At 42.1% G+C, this 20,484-nt stretch overlaps 3 protein-coding genes across 10 annotated transcripts in view; 2 read left to right on the top strand and 1 right to left on the bottom strand.

Moving 5' to 3' along the window:
- Positions 1-1,463, bottom strand: part of spg21 (SPG21 abhydrolase domain containing, maspardin) — a 13,574-nt gene extending 12,111 nt beyond the window's left edge. For 4 of the 5 annotated variants that reach the window (XR_012953578.1, XR_012953579.1, XM_076090893.1 and 1 more), the window contains exons 1-2: positions 1,333-1,463; positions 1,021-1,083 (exon numbers count right to left, since the gene is read on the bottom strand). Coding sequence is in view for 3 of the 5 variants with exons in the window: in XM_076090893.1 (XP_075947008.1) it covers positions 1,021-1,083 (63 nt within the window). In the remaining 2 variants the exon portion in view is untranslated. The remainder of the gene's footprint in view (positions 1-1,020; positions 1,084-1,332) is intronic. The other variant, XM_076090894.1, reaches the window with a different exon arrangement.
- Positions 1,464-4,830: 3,367 nt separating this feature from the next.
- On the top strand, positions 4,831-9,985 carry pdcd7 (programmed cell death 7). The gene is made up of 5 exons (XM_076090887.1): positions 4,831-5,988; positions 6,413-6,551; positions 7,225-7,455; positions 7,548-7,635; positions 9,166-9,985. Exons 1-5 carry the CDS (start codon positions 4,999-5,001, stop codon positions 9,296-9,298), a joined length of 1,581 nt encoding a protein of 526 aa, XP_075947002.1. The 5' UTR covers positions 4,831-4,998; the 3' UTR covers positions 9,299-9,985.
- Positions 9,986-10,056: 71 nt separating this feature from the next.
- Positions 10,057-20,179, top strand: ubap1lb (ubiquitin associated protein 1-like b). Of its 4 annotated transcripts, none has more exons than XM_076090891.1 (6): positions 10,057-10,152; positions 12,357-12,462; positions 12,644-13,228; positions 16,813-16,962; positions 19,038-19,139; positions 19,273-20,179. In XM_076090891.1, the coding sequence occupies exons 2-6, from the start codon at positions 12,358-12,360 to the stop codon at positions 19,405-19,407; spliced, it is 1,077 nt and encodes a 358-aa protein (XP_075947006.1). In that variant the 5' UTR covers positions 10,057-10,152; position 12,357; the 3' UTR covers positions 19,408-20,179. The 4 variants fall into 4 exon arrangements, with proteins under 4 accessions (XP_075947006.1, XP_075947005.1, XP_075947004.1 ...); XM_076090890.1 differs by having other exon boundaries at positions 10,130-10,258; XM_076090889.1 differs by lacking the exon at positions 10,057-10,152 and having other exon boundaries at positions 11,784-12,462.
- The last annotated feature ends 305 nt before the right edge of the window (positions 20,180-20,484 follow it).

Genomic DNA, 20,484 nt, shown 5'->3' with positions numbered 1-20,484 from the left:
CCTGAGAATATGTTTCAGCCACTGTGGCAGACGTAAACACTGGAGAGAGGACACGCTGAAAGCAGACGATGGAATGATTCTGGTCGGGTTTTTGTTCTTTCAAAAGCAATTGTTGCCAAGGTGTTCAACATATAGCCACAAAATCTAATGAACAACAGCATCAGCTTGTTTTCTCCTCTTCACTTATGTTTTTAAAATCTAACATAATTTAATTCAACTACACTGAAACGTTGTTGCTATTTAAAGTATTAATTGGTTACAAAGTCATAGCGCTGTGATAACTGTTCTTATAAATTATGATGTTTTACATTTATTATGACATTATCCAAAAGGCCTGGTGGAGATTCTTGCCATTTGTTTAATTACTGTAGCTCGGCTTTTTAATTTGCATGATTAAACTTATCAAACACAAGACCCAAAAATGTATTATCATGTTGTAGTCATGATGATCTCAACAAATTTCTTTCTAGCACCTCAAGACAAATGCAATAATGTCATTGAGGTTAAATGTTGCATAACTGTCCAGACTGTGTGTGTGTGTGTGTGTGTGTGTGTGTGTGTGTGTGTTAACTGGAGAAAATCAGCATCACTCCTCCCACTACGGACTCTAAAACACGCCAAGTATCAGTCCCACCAGTTATATTAATGCTGGACACAAAAGCCTTTTCTAAATGGAAATTTAAAAAATGATGCTGATTGGGGAGGTTTGAAGCTATTATTGTTAACCCAAACCTCATGGGACAGACACACATTATTATCAACCTGATATGATAATGTAATCATGCACAGCTCTGTAATCACAAAGAGAACACTGAAATAAACACATCAGGCGGAATAATAACACTGGTCTGTGATCATTATAAATGCACCCTCTTGTCTGATGACTTGGGGATATTTCTGTTTCAAAGCGTTTGTAACATTTCATGTTGTGTGTCACTGAACTTGGTGTTGTCCTGAGTTAAGCAGTGGGCCCACGGGTTGTGGAACACCATCACAGATTAGAAATCAGGAGGTACTCACTCTTTTCAGGGGCACTGTGCTTCTGAACCAGTTGTAGTCAGGAGACACTTTAATCTCCTCCATCTGAGGACACATTCAGAGACAAACATTCAGGAAACGGAGTGACTCCAACAGCTAACGTTAAACCACTTCCCGAATTCAACTGTTAACATGTAGTACGACAAGCTCTAATATTAGCTTAACAGCTAACGTTAACTGTGTGCAAGATAGCATCACCGTGAGTGTGTGGCCGTTTGCACACGTTACGGTGAGAAGTCAATGACCGAATATAACGTTATTTACTGTGTCACTATGATTTCCGGCTATTGTTACCGTGTTCGCTGTGGATGTTAGTCACCGTGTCCGAGGGATTTTATCCATATCTAGGTAGCATTTTCTCCGGCTGAGTGCCTGGTCATATGACTCCAGCTCCATACACTTCCGCAAAACCTCTGCCACCGCCCACCGCCTACCGGTAACACACTGGGCACGCTGAGTGGACTATGACGTCATTATGTCACATTTGTATTTGTATTTGATGACGGTGTTAACGGTGTTTACGCGTTTATATGTTCATATTGAACGTCTGAAGGCGGCTTCTTCGTCAGTTTCTGAGGGGAAAGCCTACATAGCATCATAGCAAGAGCGACAGCTAGATGGCAGTAACAGAGCCATAGACTACAGGAAGAATAGAAGGGGGGGGGGGGGGGGGGGGGGGGGCATGTAAAAGTGCTGTGACTTAGATTTTACATTGTGAGTATTATGGAAACTCACTTACCGACTCTTGCTGAATGTTGAAATATGTGTTTGATGTAATACTATATATTTTAGTCAAGATAAGATTGATAATAACATGCTTTATATCATACAACTATTTTCTATTTTGGGAAATTTTCATAACTCATAAAATGTCATAAATTCATAAGAAGAATGGTCAGGAACCAAGCCAGCACGCATGCACTTTATTAATATGTTTTACACAATATAGAACCATTGTATCTACTGTTAAAAACAAAGGAAGCTATTAAAACATTGTGCGTTCACCACCGCGTCAGTCATTCGCGTGAATTAGCTAGACGTGCCAGAGAGGAGGCGTGGCTTATCGCCCTGACAGGCGTTATCAATTTAAGCCATTTATTTCCGCCACCAACCATGGAAGAAATAACCACTATTTCTGCTTTGTACTCGTTGTGGAAGTCCCAGATATTCCGGGAAAATAAACGTCGTTTTCACGCTGGGTTCATAACATAGTCCGGAGGAGCTCCGTGTATTTCATCGAGCTGTATTCACTGTGTCTAGAAGCCACACGTCGGCTGGTTTACTACAGCTGTATGAACACAAAATACAGATTTTGCTGTGATTTAACTGCAATAAACGGACAAAAAGGGATGCCGAAATAACTACATCATGATGCCGATTTGTGCAAAGTTTGAATGTTTTGTTAGTTCTCTCCGCAAGACGACAAGAAATCACTTTTAAAATACTTGTTTTCTCAATGGAGCTCGGATCGATCGGTGTTATTCTATGCTAACATTGTAGCAGCTCCATCAACACTCAAAATAACGTAATTTCGTCTTTTTCATTGTTTGTACGTATACACATAGTTTGGTCCGGTCTGTACTAATGAGGTATGATAGAGATCTGGGTGAACGCGGCTAAAGAATTTTTTTCCTGATTCAACAACGGCAGGACGTCAGTGATGACATGGGAGCATCTCAACGCTGATAGGCTATCGCATTGCAGTGTTACGCGATTTTTTTGCCCGTGTTGAAAAATTTCTACTCACGAGATTCGCTCCATCGCGAATACTCCAGTCTCAACACGGCTGTGCATAGACTTTATATGTAATCTACTCATGCGAATACTTTCTCATCCCTCTCCCTAACTGTCCGTGCTGGATCTGTCCCGTTCTTTTAAAAAGCTAAATAAGTTATTAGCATGACGTCATCCAGCTAGCCAAACCTGTCTGGTGTACAGCTACTAGAGAAGCTTCACATGTACTGCTTCCCTTTCCCGCTAGTCTGATGTCTCAGGCTGATCTGGGATCAGCTTTGTCACCTGTAGTTTCTCCGCCAAAGTTCTCCTCTCTAACGGGTCTTGGAGGAATAGTGCTCGCGCTCGCCTGTAGAAACTATTCCTGACGGAGGGTACATCCCAAGTCTCTTAGGCCCAATCCCAATGTTCCCCCTTAGGGATTCACGGACTTTGAGGCGCGCTCCCGCAAAGTCCTTGAGGGTTTAGGGCTGTCCCACTGTTGAATTATCGAGTGTTTGAGGGCTCTCTTGCAGACATTTTGAGCCCTTTATGAACCCTTACCGTAAATCAGCATAGGATGCTGACTTTGCCTAAGGGAATTACCCACAAATCATTGCAATGTGACGATCAACACGGGGTAACCAGTGGACGCATGGAGACGTAAACAAAAGGTAAACAAAGAGGACTGCTAACTGTGTTCAGCCTGGAGTATTAAACGTACACAGAAACATTAAGGGTTAAAGATGGAACAATAAATAATCTTGAAATCAGGAGAAAGGGCAAGCTCAAATCGTGGCAGCGGCAGCTAGTAGAGGCACTTCCTGTTGCAAGCTCAGCTGCCGGAAGTTGTTCTGCACTGCCATATTGACGGCCGTCACAAAGCTCTTATTTAGCTCAGAGGAGCGAGGATGGAGGAGAGAGGAGGGATCTCCGAGGAGCCATGAGCGAGGACCCACGAGAACAGACTTACAGAAAGTCTTTTAACGGCCGACACGCCCCCTCATTGTTCATCAGTCATGTGATTGGACGCTGCAGCCGATCGGATTGATGAGATTTTTTTCAACATGTAAACAGTGAAGACGGATCACAGAATAAACTCAAGCTTTATATTTGATTCGTTTTCTGATTCAACATCTGGTTTAAATAAATGTTCATTGTAGACTGAACAACAAAAGGACCACAAACAACTTTCTACATTTATTAGAAAGATTTGTGTTTTCATGATCTGATGTTTCCCTCAATAACTTTATTATGGAAACAATTAAAGTCACAGAGAGTTGGAGAAACTAAACCCTTTATATATATATATATATATATATATATATATATATATATATATATATATAATATATATATATATATATATATATATATATATATATATAATATATATATATAATATATATATATAGCTGAGAGACGGAACACTTTTTACATCATTTATCATCATTTCATTCAGTCACGTGAGGCTGTTCATTCCTGAGTGTTAGATTTGATGAGTTATATCATTTAAGAGAAACCATAATCATATTCTTGGTTATTTAATAATGACGTCACAATCTGAATTTCAAAACGTACAGATGCATTCTGCCGGTAGAAATCGATCCTGCGTTTATAAACAGGACAGTTTGTTAAAGAGGTAACAGACTACAGAGAGAAACACCTCTACAGTGGTGATTACTGTGTGTCTTTATCAGTTATTAGTATTATTAGTTACTATTATTAAGTACAGTGATCATGTGTACAGACAAACTTCTCAAAAGTCTCTCCAGATGTTAAAGCCGACTGACAGCTGATCCAGCTGTGATCAGCTGATCCTCCGTCATCAGAAACAGACGTCGCTTCACGTGACGCAACTGAGGAAAGGACGTCTCATGTCTCTTAAAACATATTTCCTCGTTCCTCTCTCCTCGCATGGTTTCCTCCATGCATCCCTGGTGGGAGGGACTAAGACGCTAAGAAAGGACGCGAGTGAGGGAAACGGGGATGACATTAAGAGACTTGGGATGTACCCACAGAGGGCAAAAACAGCAATGACGATTCTACACCGATGGGAGGCAGCAACGCAGTAAACCGTGCCTAGTCTGCCGGAAATGATAAAATGAAGAAGAAGTAGAAGAAGAAGAAGAAGAAGAAGAAGAGGAAACGGCGTCAACTAAACATGGCTTATATGCAGAGATGGGAATGGATGTAACTATTTAACGTTAGTGTTGTAACGTGCCCCAGTGTGCTACTGTACACGACATGGACAACATATATCACCACTCTTCGTCAGAAACACAGCAGCCTGTTGTGTATAATGGCGGCTATCTGGAGACACCGTACACCGCTAGTAGACCGCCGCCGAGCAGCGCGGCTCATGAACCGGCACAGCCGGACCATACTGCTCCACAATGGACACCTACACGGGGATATGACAGTCTCCCGTACGCATTTGGATGCGGTTTCCCTGCTCCGTCTCTCGGAGGACCCCTGCCATATGGATTTGACCCCTCCGTCCCCCCGCCTCCTTTCGGCTGCCCACCACCTGGACACTTCCCTAACGCGGTGACCGCCGCTCCGATAAACCCATTCAACAGCAGAGGAGCCCCAACCTTTGACACATTTACCCAGCAGTTTCGACCCTGTCCCCAGACTACGCGGTATGAGATGGACCCCAGTCAGAACCAACAGCACGAGTATGAGGACTTCTCTGAGAGTGGAGCTCTGCTCGGCCGCCCGCATGACAGGAGTCCGGCTACAACACCGCGACCTGAGGATGAGACGGTCCTTCAAAGGAGGCAGGATCTGCAGTGGGTCGGACGTTTCTTACAAGACAGAGACAAAACTCCCAAGACCCCACAGAGCCAGCAGCAGCGGCTACGCCACAGCTCTGCTCCGGACCCGAGAGAGGCTCTGTACAGGGCCGCTCAGCTCGTCTCTCGGCTGGCAGAGTCCTGCGAAGCTCTGAGGAACAACGTGGAGAATGAGTGCGTTTGGGCGGACTCGTATTTAATGGCTTTGGATGTGAAGACAGAGCTGCAGGATAAACTCAAAGTCCTCAGTGACGGGGAATGTTTAAACGGGTGGAAAGCTAAACTGTCCCGTGTTGCCAAGAGGAGGGCTCGGCGACTGAGAGCCAGGAAAGAGCTCCAGACGGAGGAGACGCACAGAGAGGAGCGCATCGCTGAGAAAGAGGCCGCCATCAACAAGTGGAGGATGCAGCGGATCCAACAAGTGGAGGAGAAGAAGAAGGTAAACTACATGTGCTAAAGGATTCAAATGTGGATACACATCTTGTGTCCACTTGGGGACAGAAGTGTACATCAAACCAAATAAAGTTATTGTGGCTAATGAGTTAACAAATGCATGTTTAAACAACTAGCAGACACAGCAACATTCGTATTCAGCTGTCATTGATGAATGTATAATTAAAGTCCAACATTCACTCAGGTTTGATCTTTGTCTTCCTCTACAAACAATGGAGGAGGTAGAAGTTAGTCTGCAAAGCACGCATTGACCCCATTATGAGTGTTGACCGGTGATGTCTGAGGATTTATATTCAAAATATTATAATATTTTTACTATTGTAAAACCATAGCCCATTCTCAAATGATTACTTGTGTATGTATATCTCTAGTTGAATTACTAATGGCTCTACATGTTCTCTGGGGACCAGGAGCGGGAGCTGAAGCTGGCTGCCGACTCTGTTCTCTGTGAGGTGAGGAAGAAGCAGGCGGACGTGAAGAGGATGGGGGACATCCTGAGATCTCTGGAGAAACTGCGCAGACTGAGGAAAGAGGCAGCATCGAGGAAAGGTGAGTTATCAGCCATGCACCTTATTCCCAGTCCCTTTATACCATGTGTGATTTATGGGCGCAACGACAGTTTATAATGGAAGGCACCTGTAACAGTCTCACAGATGCTGGGTCAGTGAAGTTAATAACCAGAGGTCCAGCCCATAATTCACTGGGGCTAGGAATAAGATGATTATGCTTCCTGTTTGGGATGTCAATAATTCATCGTTAACTGGCAATAAGATTTCTGTCAGTTAAACAGTTCAAAAGAAAAATTCAAGATTCAAAAATATAAACTGGAAGGAGAAAAGCCGGTTCATTGTAACTGACTTCCGTCACTTTAATCAGCAGGCTGCAGTGGGCTGCAGGAACCACCGTGGGTCTTGAAGAGTTGTAGCATTTATTCACAGATCAAATAAACTGTACTGCTATGTTCACAGCTATACATGCGGTGCAGATTTACTTGGGAAGTGGCTGCATGCGTCACGACAATGCACGTAACACCGCGGCTTCTAACTCTCCCAGACGGGTGAAATGGGTACTCCGTTGCCTGTACTGTGCATACACCGCAGCTGGTGTTGCATGATGGGTCCCTCATACCTGGACCGTTAAAATGTAATAAACTGTAGCCTACAGTCTGTAACGGGACCCCATGAAGCCTGTAGCCTTCAGTTTGTATCTCTGTGCGTGTCAGGAATCGTCACTGAGCAAGAATGTGACGAGGCGTTCAGCACCAGACTGGAGCAGCTGAGGTGTGTGATGAAGAAGAGGACAGCAGTTTACTCAGCAGAGGAGAAAGCTCTGATGGTGATGCTAGAAGGAGAGCAGGAGGAGGAGAGGAGGAGAGAGCAGGAGAAACGGATGAAGAAGGAGAGGGAGAGACACCTGCAGAGGAAACGCAGAGTGAACGACATGTTGTTTGGAGGTAACAACTCATTAACAGTATGATTGAACCACAGACGTCTTGTCTTTCATGATATTGTAATATGTGATTCATTGTTCCTGTTTGTTTCTCAGAGGATCTTCCTGCTGAGTGTGTTCTGCAGCCCTTCAGAGCATATTACACCCAGACTGAGCGCTCGCTGCACGCTTTACTACAAATCAGGTTCGATCTTCACTTCACTTTCACGGTCACATAATAAGGTTCATCAAATAGAGTTATGGGCCTTAAAGGGCCACAGGAAATACAGACATGTATATAGAAATGTGTAGGATGAATTATGGATAAAGTTATGTGCAGTGATCACGTCTGTCCGGCTCACATTGATCCTATAAGCGATCATTAGAGACACATTTTCTTTATTTCTTTATTCCTCATGCAGCTTTCTTTGGACCACATCAGACCATGACTGAACTATGGACCTTTAATAAAACCTAAAAATATTAAAATATCCTAAATAAATAAAACATAAATCAAATTAAACCGCACAATAAATAAAATGGACTCTCTGGCTCTGTTAACATAAAATGCGCAATGTCTGCACAATGTTGAAGTTGAGGTGTGTTCAGCCGGCAGGTTGAGCTGTTCACTGAGATGTGACATGTGACCCGAGAAGACCTGACACGGGGTGTTGGATCACATCACTCCCATTCTCTGGAACACAATATCTCAGAAAACTTCTTCAAATTTGGCACAATCGCCCACTTAGACTCACGGTTGAACTGATTAGAATGTGTGGTCAAAGGTCACTGTGGCCTAGAACATATTCAAGAATTCATATGCTCACTATGACAACTTCACACTTGTCTGAGAGGATAAAATGATGAAGTGATGACATTTTGAACAGACATGGATGTAAACTGCAACCTGACAGAACCTCTTCAGTGAAGTAGCTCCTAACTGGCAGAGTTCAGAGACCGTCCTAAAGATAATCTCAGTCCTAACCTTAGACTCCTGCAGAGTGTGATTCACAAAGCTGGAGGTCCAGAAGCCTCCTGAGTCACTGATAGCTCCTCCCAATCAGACCGCATCGCTCATCGGCCTCATGTCAGTGTTTCGTAAAGTGTAACTATAGTGTTCTGCAGAAACCACATTTGGCTGCCATTAATGTAAGGGTTATGATAATGAGGATTAAATCCGCTCACAACAAATGGAAACAATCATGTAACAATAGAGATGATGGTTGCTGAATGAAATGATCACAGTAACTTACTACAGCCACACAGTATGCAGAGTATTAAGTTATTGATCAAATTCAATAAAAAACAAAAGTCTAAACATGCAGAAAGTGTTTCCTGTCTGAGCTGTAGCAGTTGGAGTGTGGATACAAACTTGTGATCAAACATCCGATCAGTGTTGAGAGATGATATATTAATATATGAAGTTTTTATGACCTTGAGTCGTTGCTTCTTCTTCTTGTGCTTTAATGGCACCAACTGCAGAATCGGCTCCTCCAGCTGTTGATCTCCACTCACTGACATATTCACACAGCAGTAATGGAAACGAGCATTTGTTCAGTTTCTTTAGGTCATTGTGGAACATTTGAGCTGCATTGGGACGGAGCCCTGACCAACAGTGAGCAGCATGATTAATATCAGCAGCTGGAGTTCAGTCCTGACATGTTGTTGTAGTGACCTTTAGTGACCTTTAGGATGACATCGTAACTTGTTGGGACTGTATTCTGTTTTCTTTTAGGAGACAGTGGGATGTGTTTGTGGTTCCAGCGGATCATCCTGACGGTTCTCGGGTTCCTCAGAGCTGGATCCTGCCAGATGCCCCGTCAGACCAGGTCTGGGCCTCCGCTCTGCACTCCGCTGACACAGAGTGAGACGGACTCACGCGTCCTGTCACCCACTGCCTCACATCCAGCTCCATGAAGCCTAACCTGCAGACTGCAGCTGTCTGGAAGGACCAGCAGAGGAAGACATGTGAACACAACGTTAATAATGGATTTAGAAGTTGTTTGTTCCAAACAGCTCTGTTAACTTGATCGGGATAATGAGATGATGAACACTGAGTCAATAACAAAAAGCACATTTCTTTGAATCCGTCTGTTCCTCCAGAGCTCTCCCAGAAACCAACCTTCTGTCCACAGCGTTCATGTTGTTTGATGACATGAAAAGGCTTCACAGTGATACATAATCTCAATAAGTTAACTAACAGCTTCGCTTCTTTTTATTTTTGTAAAGTTTACTTTGAGTTTGTTTTTATTCATTTTAAATGTCATACTGACTGATAATGATACATTTAATATCCACCAATGAGTTTCTATTTCTGGATCTTTTTTCATGTTGATTCAGTGAAACCGTCTCAGACTGAACCTTCATTAGACCAGGAAGTCACCAGAATCATCACAAGTCATGAATGTCCTCGACAGATGGACAGGAAGCAGTTTATTGGTGATCAAGGTGTTCATCTCATTCTGTGTGTTTATCATACAGTAGAACCTAAAGTTGTTTCTGGCATCTTCACACAATAATAAAAGAATAATCACAGATTGTTGTGGAAGTCTTAAGGATTAGAGTGTTTGTGTCCAGCAGCCTTACGTCACGTGTTTACTGGATCCTTCTGTAATCCGCTTTCTGTAGCGCCAGAGTACCGTCTGACGGCAGGCTTTTACTCTTTGTTGACGTCCTCTGTGCTGCGACTGTGTGGACGGTTCATCAGATGGTGAAGGTTACTGTGAGTCACTAGATTACTGCTCTCGTGTCAGTCTGAGCTTCTCTCTCTCACACACACACACAGCTGAGGACACTGACAGTCCGACAGCAGCTCCAAGACAACACAGGTGAGATGACATTTGTTTTACTAGAACATTCAAATTCAGTTTAAATAAGCAAATGAAATACTGTACACAGGTTATGTAAGATAAGGCTGTTATATACAAGTAGTTACTTCATGTATAGAGAAAATAACAAGAATGCCACCCATCCATACTATCACTGCTACAATCTATTCATTGATTTAAGATGGAGGCGATTACAAAATGATTGCAGCCAGTAAGGTAAAAGATAAATGCATAAAACATCAAACTTTGGCCTTTTTACGTTTTAAGAAGTGATTTAAAAGATGTTACTGCTCCTGCAGCCTTAGATCTTCTTTGAAGATCATTTTAGGATGTTCACTCTTGATGAAGTTCAGAATACTTTTTGTTTTGGAGTACATGTTGTCTTCTACCTATTAGTTTATTGCAGGTCTCACAGTATAGAGATGGGGACAGAGGAGAAGAATAACCAGTTTGTGTTGTGCAGGATGAACAGGTCCTCAGTAAAGTTGCACTGGTCTTAAACTGGTCTGCGTGGAAGTGGTTTCATGTTGTTTGTCCAGTAGCATTAGCATGCTTCTGTTTAGCACGTCAGAGACAACACGAGGAGCTTACAGAGCACCTGTCCTCTCTGCTGCTGTAAGTCGTGGACCATCTTGTCCGTTGGTGTTTCTGGAGCAAATGTCTGATTAGCCTTCACAGGACAGAGGGACATATATCATGCTGTATATGCCTGAAGGTTTACTCACAGGCATGATGAGTCTTTTCCTGCACACAATCCACTCTTCATTGTGTAACATACTCAACCAATTTAGAAAGGCGGAGGTGTGAGCAGACAGGTTTCCTGGGAATCTGATTTAGCTTTCAGCTTTTCTCAGATCTGAACCGCTCAGTGAGCAGAAAGTCAAATGTACCTGCTGTCGTGTCTGACCACATATGTATATATATGTATACATATATATATGTATACATATATATATGTATACATATATATATGTATACATATATATATGTATACATATATATATGTATACATATATATATGTATACATATATATATATATGTATACATATATATATATATGTATACATATATATATATATGTATACATATATATATATATGTATACATATATATATATGTATACATATATATATATATGTATACATATATATATATGTATACATATATATATGTATACATATATATATGTATACATATATATATGTATACATATATATATGTATATATGTATATATATATGTATATATATATATATATATATATGTATATATATATGTATGTATATATATATATATATATATGTATATATATATATATATGTATATATATATGTATATATATATGTATATATATATATATGTATATATATATATGTATATATATATATGTATATATATATATGTGTATATATATATGTATACATATATATATATACACGTATATATATATATGTATATATGTATATATATATATATATGTATACATATATATATATACACGTATATATATGTTACAACTAATACAATCAATTGACACATTTTCCAAGACAACAATGCAGCTTTCAGTTTGCATTTCCTTAGTTCAAAGATCAAAGCTTACCTCCTCTCCACAGGCTGGTGAGAGATGATGAGAACATGCGTGACTCAGGACAGTGAACAAGTTCTTTATTTAATATTAACGTGTCCCACACCCCCTAAAGTATTTGTTGACAGTAGGCACTTTGACAGTAGGCACTTTGAGACAATGTTGATTAAATGTGTGTTTCAATGTTAAAAACATGACTCTTTATTTCACCATATGAACATTGACTGCTGTGGAGACCTTTCTGTCCTCAACTCAATGTTGAACTAACAACTCTTGCTATCTGCGTTCTGAGCACTGGAGCTGGATTTGTTGAGTTATGATGTAGAGAAAGAGTGTGATTGTGATCGTAGGTCTATTAAATGTCCGTGTGTGTGTGTGTGTGTGTGTGTGTGTGTGTGTGTGTGTGTGTGTGTGTGTGTGTGTGTGTGTGTGTGTGTGTGTGTGTGTGTGTGTGTGTGTGTGTGTGTGTGTGTGTGTGTGTGTGTGTGTGTGTGTGTGTGTGTGTGTGAGTAGGATGGACGGTGTCCCTCTGAAGATGCCACAGGGTGCCTCACAGGAAGTCAAAGAAGACGTGGAAGTTATTGTCCCTGATTATCTCACCAGACTGCAGGACACAGAGGTGAGTGTGGTTTCAACTCGTCATTAACCTGTGATTAGATTTTTCGCTTGAGTACTTGACCTACAGACTGACATCCATTAAGATTCCTACATGTTGCAATAATGACATTTGACTAGAGGAAAGAGAAAGCGACAGAGTTGTATCGTTTCTGTCACTAACATGTTGTTTGTCCATGTGACAGTATGAGTTCAGTCTGGAGAACTGGGTGCTAACCGGGCTGCAGAGTGGCTACACCAGCCAGCATCGGCCTCAGCTCCCCTCCTCTTCATCAGGACTGCAGCCATCTTGTCCTCCGTACTGGATGATGTTCAGCAGCCCGCAGCAGAGCCGCCTGGCCAGCCGCCACTGCTCTGACTTCTGGGAGCCCAATCCTCGACAGCGCTCGCGCAGCCTCAACCCCGACGTCCTACGCATTAAGTTGTCCATCTCTGACTCTGAGGATGAGGCCTCAGAGAAAGCCAAGATATGTTTGTCAGGGAAAGCCTGCTCTGGTGGAGAAATTGCTGCTGCTTCATGTCAGCGTGGTCAGAGGAAAGCACAGAGAGCCTTTGTCCCAGACCTCCTGAACCCTCCGGCCTGCCTCAGCAGCCTGCCTCACCAGCGCAGGAAGAACCTGCGACAGTGCTCCCTGTCAGTGCTGGACACGTCCGAACAGCACGGTCCCAACACAGACAGCCCATCCTCAAACACGACCCCCACCAGCAGAGCCCCCAACACCAGAGCCAATACAGTCGACATGCTCCCCAGCGTCAACACAACACACATGGTAAGAGTTAAACATTGTAACATTAGGGAAAGTGTTGTATTGTGACCGATGGAGCTCCAGTTTTATTCACAGTAATCCTTTTAAATAGCAGTCTCACTTTTTGAGAAGGATAACAGAGTTCCAGGATGTGTTTCAGTTTCACACGAATGGTGCTGGACCGAGGAAGATTCTCATGGCAAGAAAAGGTCTGCGCTTTGAGTGAGCTTTTATATTTCTAATGCCAAACATCTCACTAAATGTGTTTGTACTGTAGATTATAGAAATACATTTTTTTCATCGATTTGATTCTGTCATTTAGCACGTTATACAGTATCTGAAATACATTGATGTCAAAATGCCAACGTTCTGCTTTAACGTGAGGGCGCTCACATCCAGTGTTGGGACAATTTATACAAAGTCCCCCTTATCAATGTTTACAGGAGAAATGAAAGTAAACCTAAATAAAGTCACCATACTTGAATGAAAACTACAGTTTATTACAACTAGACTTTTCTTTTTGTAGCTCCATGACATCATAAGACTATGACTACTGAGATCTCAGAAGGCAGCTAGGTTAATAAAAAGAGGTTCAAAGATCATGAGACAGGTAGTAAACAAGCCAACAGGTCAGACTTACCTGCAAAAGAAAATGAAAGCAAACTGTAAAAAACAAAAATGACCGTATTACCGTGAGCTCACTTTTAAATTGCCGTGATCTGGCGGAGCTGTCACAAGCTGTAGGATCATGTGACCGCGTGTGCTTGTTGCTGCATCGTAACAGCTTCTAGTGATGTTTTCAGCCATAATCTCGCATGTTCCCAACACTTACTTTGGTGAGTGCAATGTTATCATAACCAATAACACTGATGACCAGCGGGGGAGGAAGTACTCAGATATTTTTTCTTCAGTAAAAGTACCAATACAACAATGTAAAAATACTTTAGTACATGTGTTACGGGTGTAGTTAGGACCCAGGAGCAGTACGACAAGACCCGGACTGGTTTGATTTAAGTTCTTTATTAGAAACGCACGACAGGTAGAATATGCTCTGGCAGAATCCACGACAGGTTTCTCGGGGTCAAGGACAGAAGGGCTGAGTAAGTTTCCAGGGCAGAAGCAAGGCGAGGTAGTCCGGGACAGGCAGGGTCGGCAACAGGGAATCAGTCCAAGGGTGAGTGCGGGAAAGTTGAGCATGTAAGCAAAGAACGATCTGGCAGTGAGTGTGTCTGAGGCAGGGGTTTAAATAGTGAAGAGGCAGAGTGAGCAGGTGAGAGTGATGAGCTGATGAGGTGAGTGTGACTGGCAGGTGCCCTGAATGAACTAATTAGGTGAGTGAAAGGTGGGAAGAAGTGACAGAGCTGTGACAGAACCACCCCTCCATTCGTATGTATTGAAATATTCGTTAGTGCAGCTTTAACACTCAAAACCAGTACATTAACATCATTGTGATTGTATAATATCAAATTCATTGTGGTGGAGTACACAATGAGAAATATCACTGTCTTAATATTGCTGACTACACTGTATAAAATAACAACTAATGAACATGTTATGTCCTAAACACACCAAAACACCTGTCATATTGTTATACAAGATGTGACCAAATGTTTAAGGACCATGCTGTCAAGGCGGCAAATGCCGGTTCTGTAATGTAAAGTCAAAGCTTCATGTGTTAAAGCTGCATTCTCTCTAGTGTCCACCAGGGGGCGACTCCTCTGGTTGTATAGAAGTCTATGAGAAAATGACTCTACTTCTCTCTTGATTTATTACCTCAGTAAACATTGTAAACATGAGTTTATGGTCTCAATCTCTAGTTTCAAGTCTTCTTCAATACAGCATGATGTTCATTTAGTACATTATGGTCCATTTAGAGTCAAACAGACCATAAAGCAGGGGATGCTTTAGGGCGGGGCTACACGGTGATTGACAGGTCGTTACCACAGCATTGTCTTAGAACTTCATCCCTTTTACTGTGTTTTCAGTTTAAGGAATTCATTGTAACATTTTGGTCTCCTTGTTTTTCCTCCACTCCCCTTTGCTCTTCTCGGGAGAGGAACTCCTGGGTGGGGGAAGATGATGGAGACCTACGTTTGATCATTTGTATACGCCTCACTGAGATCTGAACTCAATGTGAGCCAGTCCACCTCTGCATGTGGTCTGGTAGATCGGATCCCAATGTGAGCAAGATTCGACAGACTTGACAGTTAATGCGTCCTGCCATGATGGGATGACAAAAGTCACATTGAAAAGAGAAGTGTAACAATGAGGTTACTTAGTTGAGTCGTTTGGTCCCCCCCCCCCCCTTTCGTGTGACTTCTGGTTCCAAAAACCAGCATGGCTGAACTCCAGACTTCAAAACGTCTACAAACCAATATATGACATCACGTGACTACATCCACTTCTCATATACAGTCTGCTGTCACCAAAACTTTGTGTTCGGTTGTCCATTTAGTCTCAACAGTGAGAGTTTATAGTGTGGCTTAGGGAATGCTAATGCTCTGGAAGCCGCAGTATAGTTAGCCCTTTACTCTGGTCTGCAAGAGCAGACTATGAATACAGCGTAAAGCTCAGGGCATTACCTGGTCCTGAGCCCTACTATAAATCTCCACACATAAGCCAGGGACAGACAACTCTCTGTAGCATCACACACACCCTGACTGGCCAACACAGCAGAATTCGTTTGACTGTATTTATATTCAAGTTGGCCATAAGTCAGTCTTTAGATGTCCTTTTATTCGGCGTATGCACGTCAACACTGTGTTAGCTGGAAGGGGAAATCAATCCGAACCATTCTTTCAGTTCACATTTCCAAAATACATTCAGGAACAAAAATAGACGGCGTAAAGTCTGCTCCCTGAATCCAGCCAGGTTATAAGAGCTTCTGCAGCAGGTGGAAGTTCTCTGAAATGTTTTTTCATCCCAGTAAAATGTAATAAATTCATTTCACAGTCTCAGACAAATGTTGGCATTGCTGAGGTAAAAGAACAGCCTGTTGCTCTGTCTGTGGGAATGCCCTGCAGGGAACTCCCTCTGGTCAGAGGTAACAGATGCCCTCACAGAGGTCCTCCAGGTGGATGTTTCTAAATGCCTTGTAGACCATACATGCATACTAGAGACACATTAGAGGCTTGATCTGTATGGAAATGAGATTTGTAACACTGGACCATCTTGCTGCTGAACAGAAACCTGTTCTGAACTGGAAGATAAGAGCTCCAAGCTTTTCTATCTGGAACAGCTGGTTGGAAGAGTTTATAGATTTAATAGTCATGGGAAGAGCTGCTGCTACCTTTAGGCATCTGGATCAGGGCCTAGAGGGATTATGGGATATAGTAAGGGCCTTCCTCATATTCCTTTGTCTGCTTGTATTTTGCATTCTTTGTATGTCATTTGTGTATGTTTCATGGATGTAATGTCTGTGTTTATGTCCAGTCTGTAAAATAAAAGGAACGTTATGAATTAAAAAAAGAAAGGGTCAAAGCTGCTGTTATTACAGGAAGAATCTGAGACATTGTAATCAGATCTAATATGAGTGGGTGCTGCTATCGGTCCTCACTGCCTGGCTCTCCTCTGTTATAACACTCACTCACTGGTCTCTTGTTACCTAGAAGTCCTCTGGGTCGGACTCGTCAGTAGAGCTCCTGTCAGCTCTGAGCCCAGAGGAGAGAGAGCTGCTGGGGGCCATCACCGCCCGGGGTTACCCCCTCCGTACCGCCATCATCGCCCTGCAGAAGACCGGCCGGCAGACCCCAGATCAGGTCAGTAAGCATCACAAACAGTAAGACCACGATCATGATCTGACAGCAGATGTGGGCTGACTCTGATCCTCAATGCAATATTATGAATCACATTATAACCCGCCCTACTCTGCCTCTGATTGGCTTACCCTGATGTTCTTACCCTAACCTTCTCCAGTGTCACTCCTCATGCCTAAACCTAAGGAACCCAATCAATGAAGGCTACGAGTGTTAGCCATCAGAGGCAGAGTAGGGCTGGCCACGCCTTCACCAGGATTCTTGAATAAGCATCCTGGACTGTGGCTGCACGCTGCTGAACAATGCATCACAATCATAGATGCTGCATGTTTGAGGACCAAAGTCGGCCGATGGACCTTTTCAAACACAAACACATAAGTGTAATATTATAACATATACTGGCTGATTCAACAGTCCGGTCTTCATTCAAATTGGACTTGCTTCTGATATTCCGCTCAGAAACAGTGTGTCTGGAAGCTGAAGTTACAGAGCCAGTTAAATGAACAAATACATTTCTGCTGTTTTAATCCTGTGTTTTGTTCTTGTGTAAATTATTCATTTATCACTTGTTGTATGCCAATTATCTGTCAAAACATCTCTATCAGAGTAGTTTTACAACAAATCCGTCTTTTCTCTTCTGTAAAACCGTTTCAAATGTTTGATGACTCATAACTGCACTCATGGCCGTTTACAATCCTCCGATCAAATTAGAGTGTGCTGAGCTCTCCACACCGGCCATATAAACCTGATAACAATTCATTCATTCATCTGTATGTTCTGCCCACGCTGCAGTCACACAGAGCCAGTTGAAAATAGTCAAAGGTTCCCTTTCATCTCTTCCTCGTCCTCCTGATCTAACAACAGTTGAGGTGTGTGTGTGTGTGTGTGTGTGTGTGTGTGTGTGTGTGTGTGTGTGTGTGTGTGTGTGTGTGTGTGTGTGTGTGTGTGTGTGTGTGTGTGTGTGTGTGTGTGTGTGTGTGTGTGTGTGTGTGTTCAACAGTCCTCTGTACCGCCTTATCGCGCTAAACTCTAAGCCCACCCACTTTTTAGCGGTTGGACTAAATGCAAAGGATTTGATTTAAATCTCTGTTGTAACTGTCCACTGCTCAAATACTCCGTTTCACTGTTAAATGCGTCACAGTACAGAAGCTTCACTGGAACTTCAAAATAGAGCTATATATATAGGCTATATATACATATTTTCCCCACAGCTTTTTTCTAATAGCCGAGAAGAGGTGGGAACGAAACCAAAACACAGAGTAATAATCCACTTTAAGCCGCTGTAAAAATAGACCTCAGCGGTTCCACAGCCTGCTCCGTGTGCTCTCCCATAACCTCCCCTCACTCTGCTCACAGTCAGTCAGGGAAGAGCTAAGGACTGAATGAGCGAATGACTTTGTCTCATGCTGGTCAGTCAGGTCACTCTGCTCTCACACAGATTGTATTTCACTGCACGACGTGACATGAAAGGTTATTACAAACTGATCACATGAGGTTCAACCAGATGACAGTGGTGGAAAGTAACTAAGTACTTTTATTAAAGAACTGTACTTTTGAGGTTTTTGTACTTTATTTAAGTATTTTTATTATGTATATACAGTGTATATATATATATCTGGAGGTGTCCCTTTGGGTAATTTTGATGGCATTTTTATCAAAATAATCAGCAGGTTACATAATAATGCAAATAAGCATTAGTTGATGAGAATGAGCTCCACCTCCAGCAGCTGAAACAGTGAAACCATTAATGCATGAGCAATAATAATCGAATGATATGACATCTATATTAGTGCAATAGTCAAAGGGGACATTGTACTGATTGTACATATGTTTACTTGACGAAAGTAAAGGATCTGAATACCACTGCTAGACGTGGTTCCTATTGATACTATTGATACTATTGATACTATTGATACTGCAGTATTGCATTATTAGCCTTCAGAAGTCAGGTCAGCAGCTTCTTTACTCAAACCAGGATAACTTTCAGTTGAAAAAGTCTCTTTTGGTTTTTGACCCTGTTTGACCCACACGATGCTGCTGTGTTCCACATGAATGGATATTGGAGTGTGTGTTTGCAGGTCTTGAGTTACCTGGTGGCGTGTGACCATCTGTGTCAGCTGGGTTATGATGTGGCTCTGGTAGAAGAGGCTCTGGAGATGTTCCAGAACTGTGAAACAAAGGTAAGACGTGCAGAGAGCGACACCATTACACGAGTCTTTCATTGGTGACATAAACACTTTACAATTGTCTTTTGATACTCATTTTTATTGATACAATTGTATTCAAAAAAACATATTGATGTCTTCCTCTGAGGCCGAGGAGTTCCTCCATCTTCTGGGTCAGTTCAATGAGATGGGCTTCCAGCAGAACGCCATCAAAGAAGTTCTGCTGGTCCATGAAAACCATCGAGAGCGAGCGCTGGAGGAGCTGATGATGCGTGTGGCGTGATGGCAGATCAACACACACACACACACACACACACACACACACACTTTACATAACCCTACTGCAACCTGAAATATATTATTTCAGGTTTTTATTAGGCACAGAGAGAACAACTATTACTGTCTTCTATGACATTATTATAGCTGAAGATGAACGTGGCCTTCACCCAGGAAAAGTAAATTGTTGATTTATTGTAAAATATGGATGATGATGATTATGTTATAAAGCCAATGGTGGTGATGATGACGAAGATGACGGTGGTGATGATAAAGACGATGATGATGATGATTGTGGTGATGATGATGTTGGTGATGATGATGATGATGATGATTGTGGTGTTGATGATGTTGGTAATGATGAGGAAGGTGATGATGATGATGATTGTGGTGATTGTGATGATGATGATGATTGTGGTGTTGATGATGTTGGTGATGATGATGATGATTGTGGTGTTGATGATGTTGGTAATGATGATGATTGTGGTGTTGATGATGTTGGTAATGATGATGATGATGATTGTGGTGTTGGTGATGATGATGATGATGATTGTGGTGTTGATGTTGGTAATGATGAGGAAGATGATGATAATGATGATTGTGGTGTTGATGATGTTGGTAATGATGAGGAAGATGATGATGAGGCCATATTGCACATTTGTATTCCTGTGTTTATTAACATTGTGTCTGAAAGTGACTGAACTTATCTGTGTAACGGTCCCAAGTGATCTGAGTAGTTGTGATTGTGACAGATTTATTAAAAGCGTTGTAAAAATTCACTAAGGCAGTGTTTTTTCTTTAATTATCATTCATGAATGTTACTTGCAGGTTCCTATTGTTATTGAACTCTTTTTTTCTGTGTTCTGGCCTCATTCGACCTTGTTCCCTAGAATGAACCCGTCTGGGAACATCTGGGATTCGACTTGTTTTCTGAGAAAACAGGAGCAGCGTCCATCAGGGACCGGTTCCCACAAACATAAACTCAACATTACCAAATCATTGCTGTGTGATCTGCAAACTCTGTGATATTCCTATGATGATGTACGAGCAGTTGGATGTAAACAAGTCAACAGTTTAGCAGATT

This window comes from Anarhichas minor, unplaced genomic scaffold (assembly GCF_050575085.1).
Source record: "Anarhichas minor isolate MPS153535 unplaced genomic scaffold, ASM5057508v1 ptg000013l, whole genome shotgun sequence".
NCBI classification, from domain to species: domain Eukaryota; kingdom Metazoa; phylum Chordata; class Actinopteri; order Perciformes; family Anarhichadidae; genus Anarhichas; species Anarhichas minor.
The sequence above is the reverse complement of the archived record's forward strand: the minus strand, read 5'-3'. Positions and strand labels throughout refer to the sequence as shown.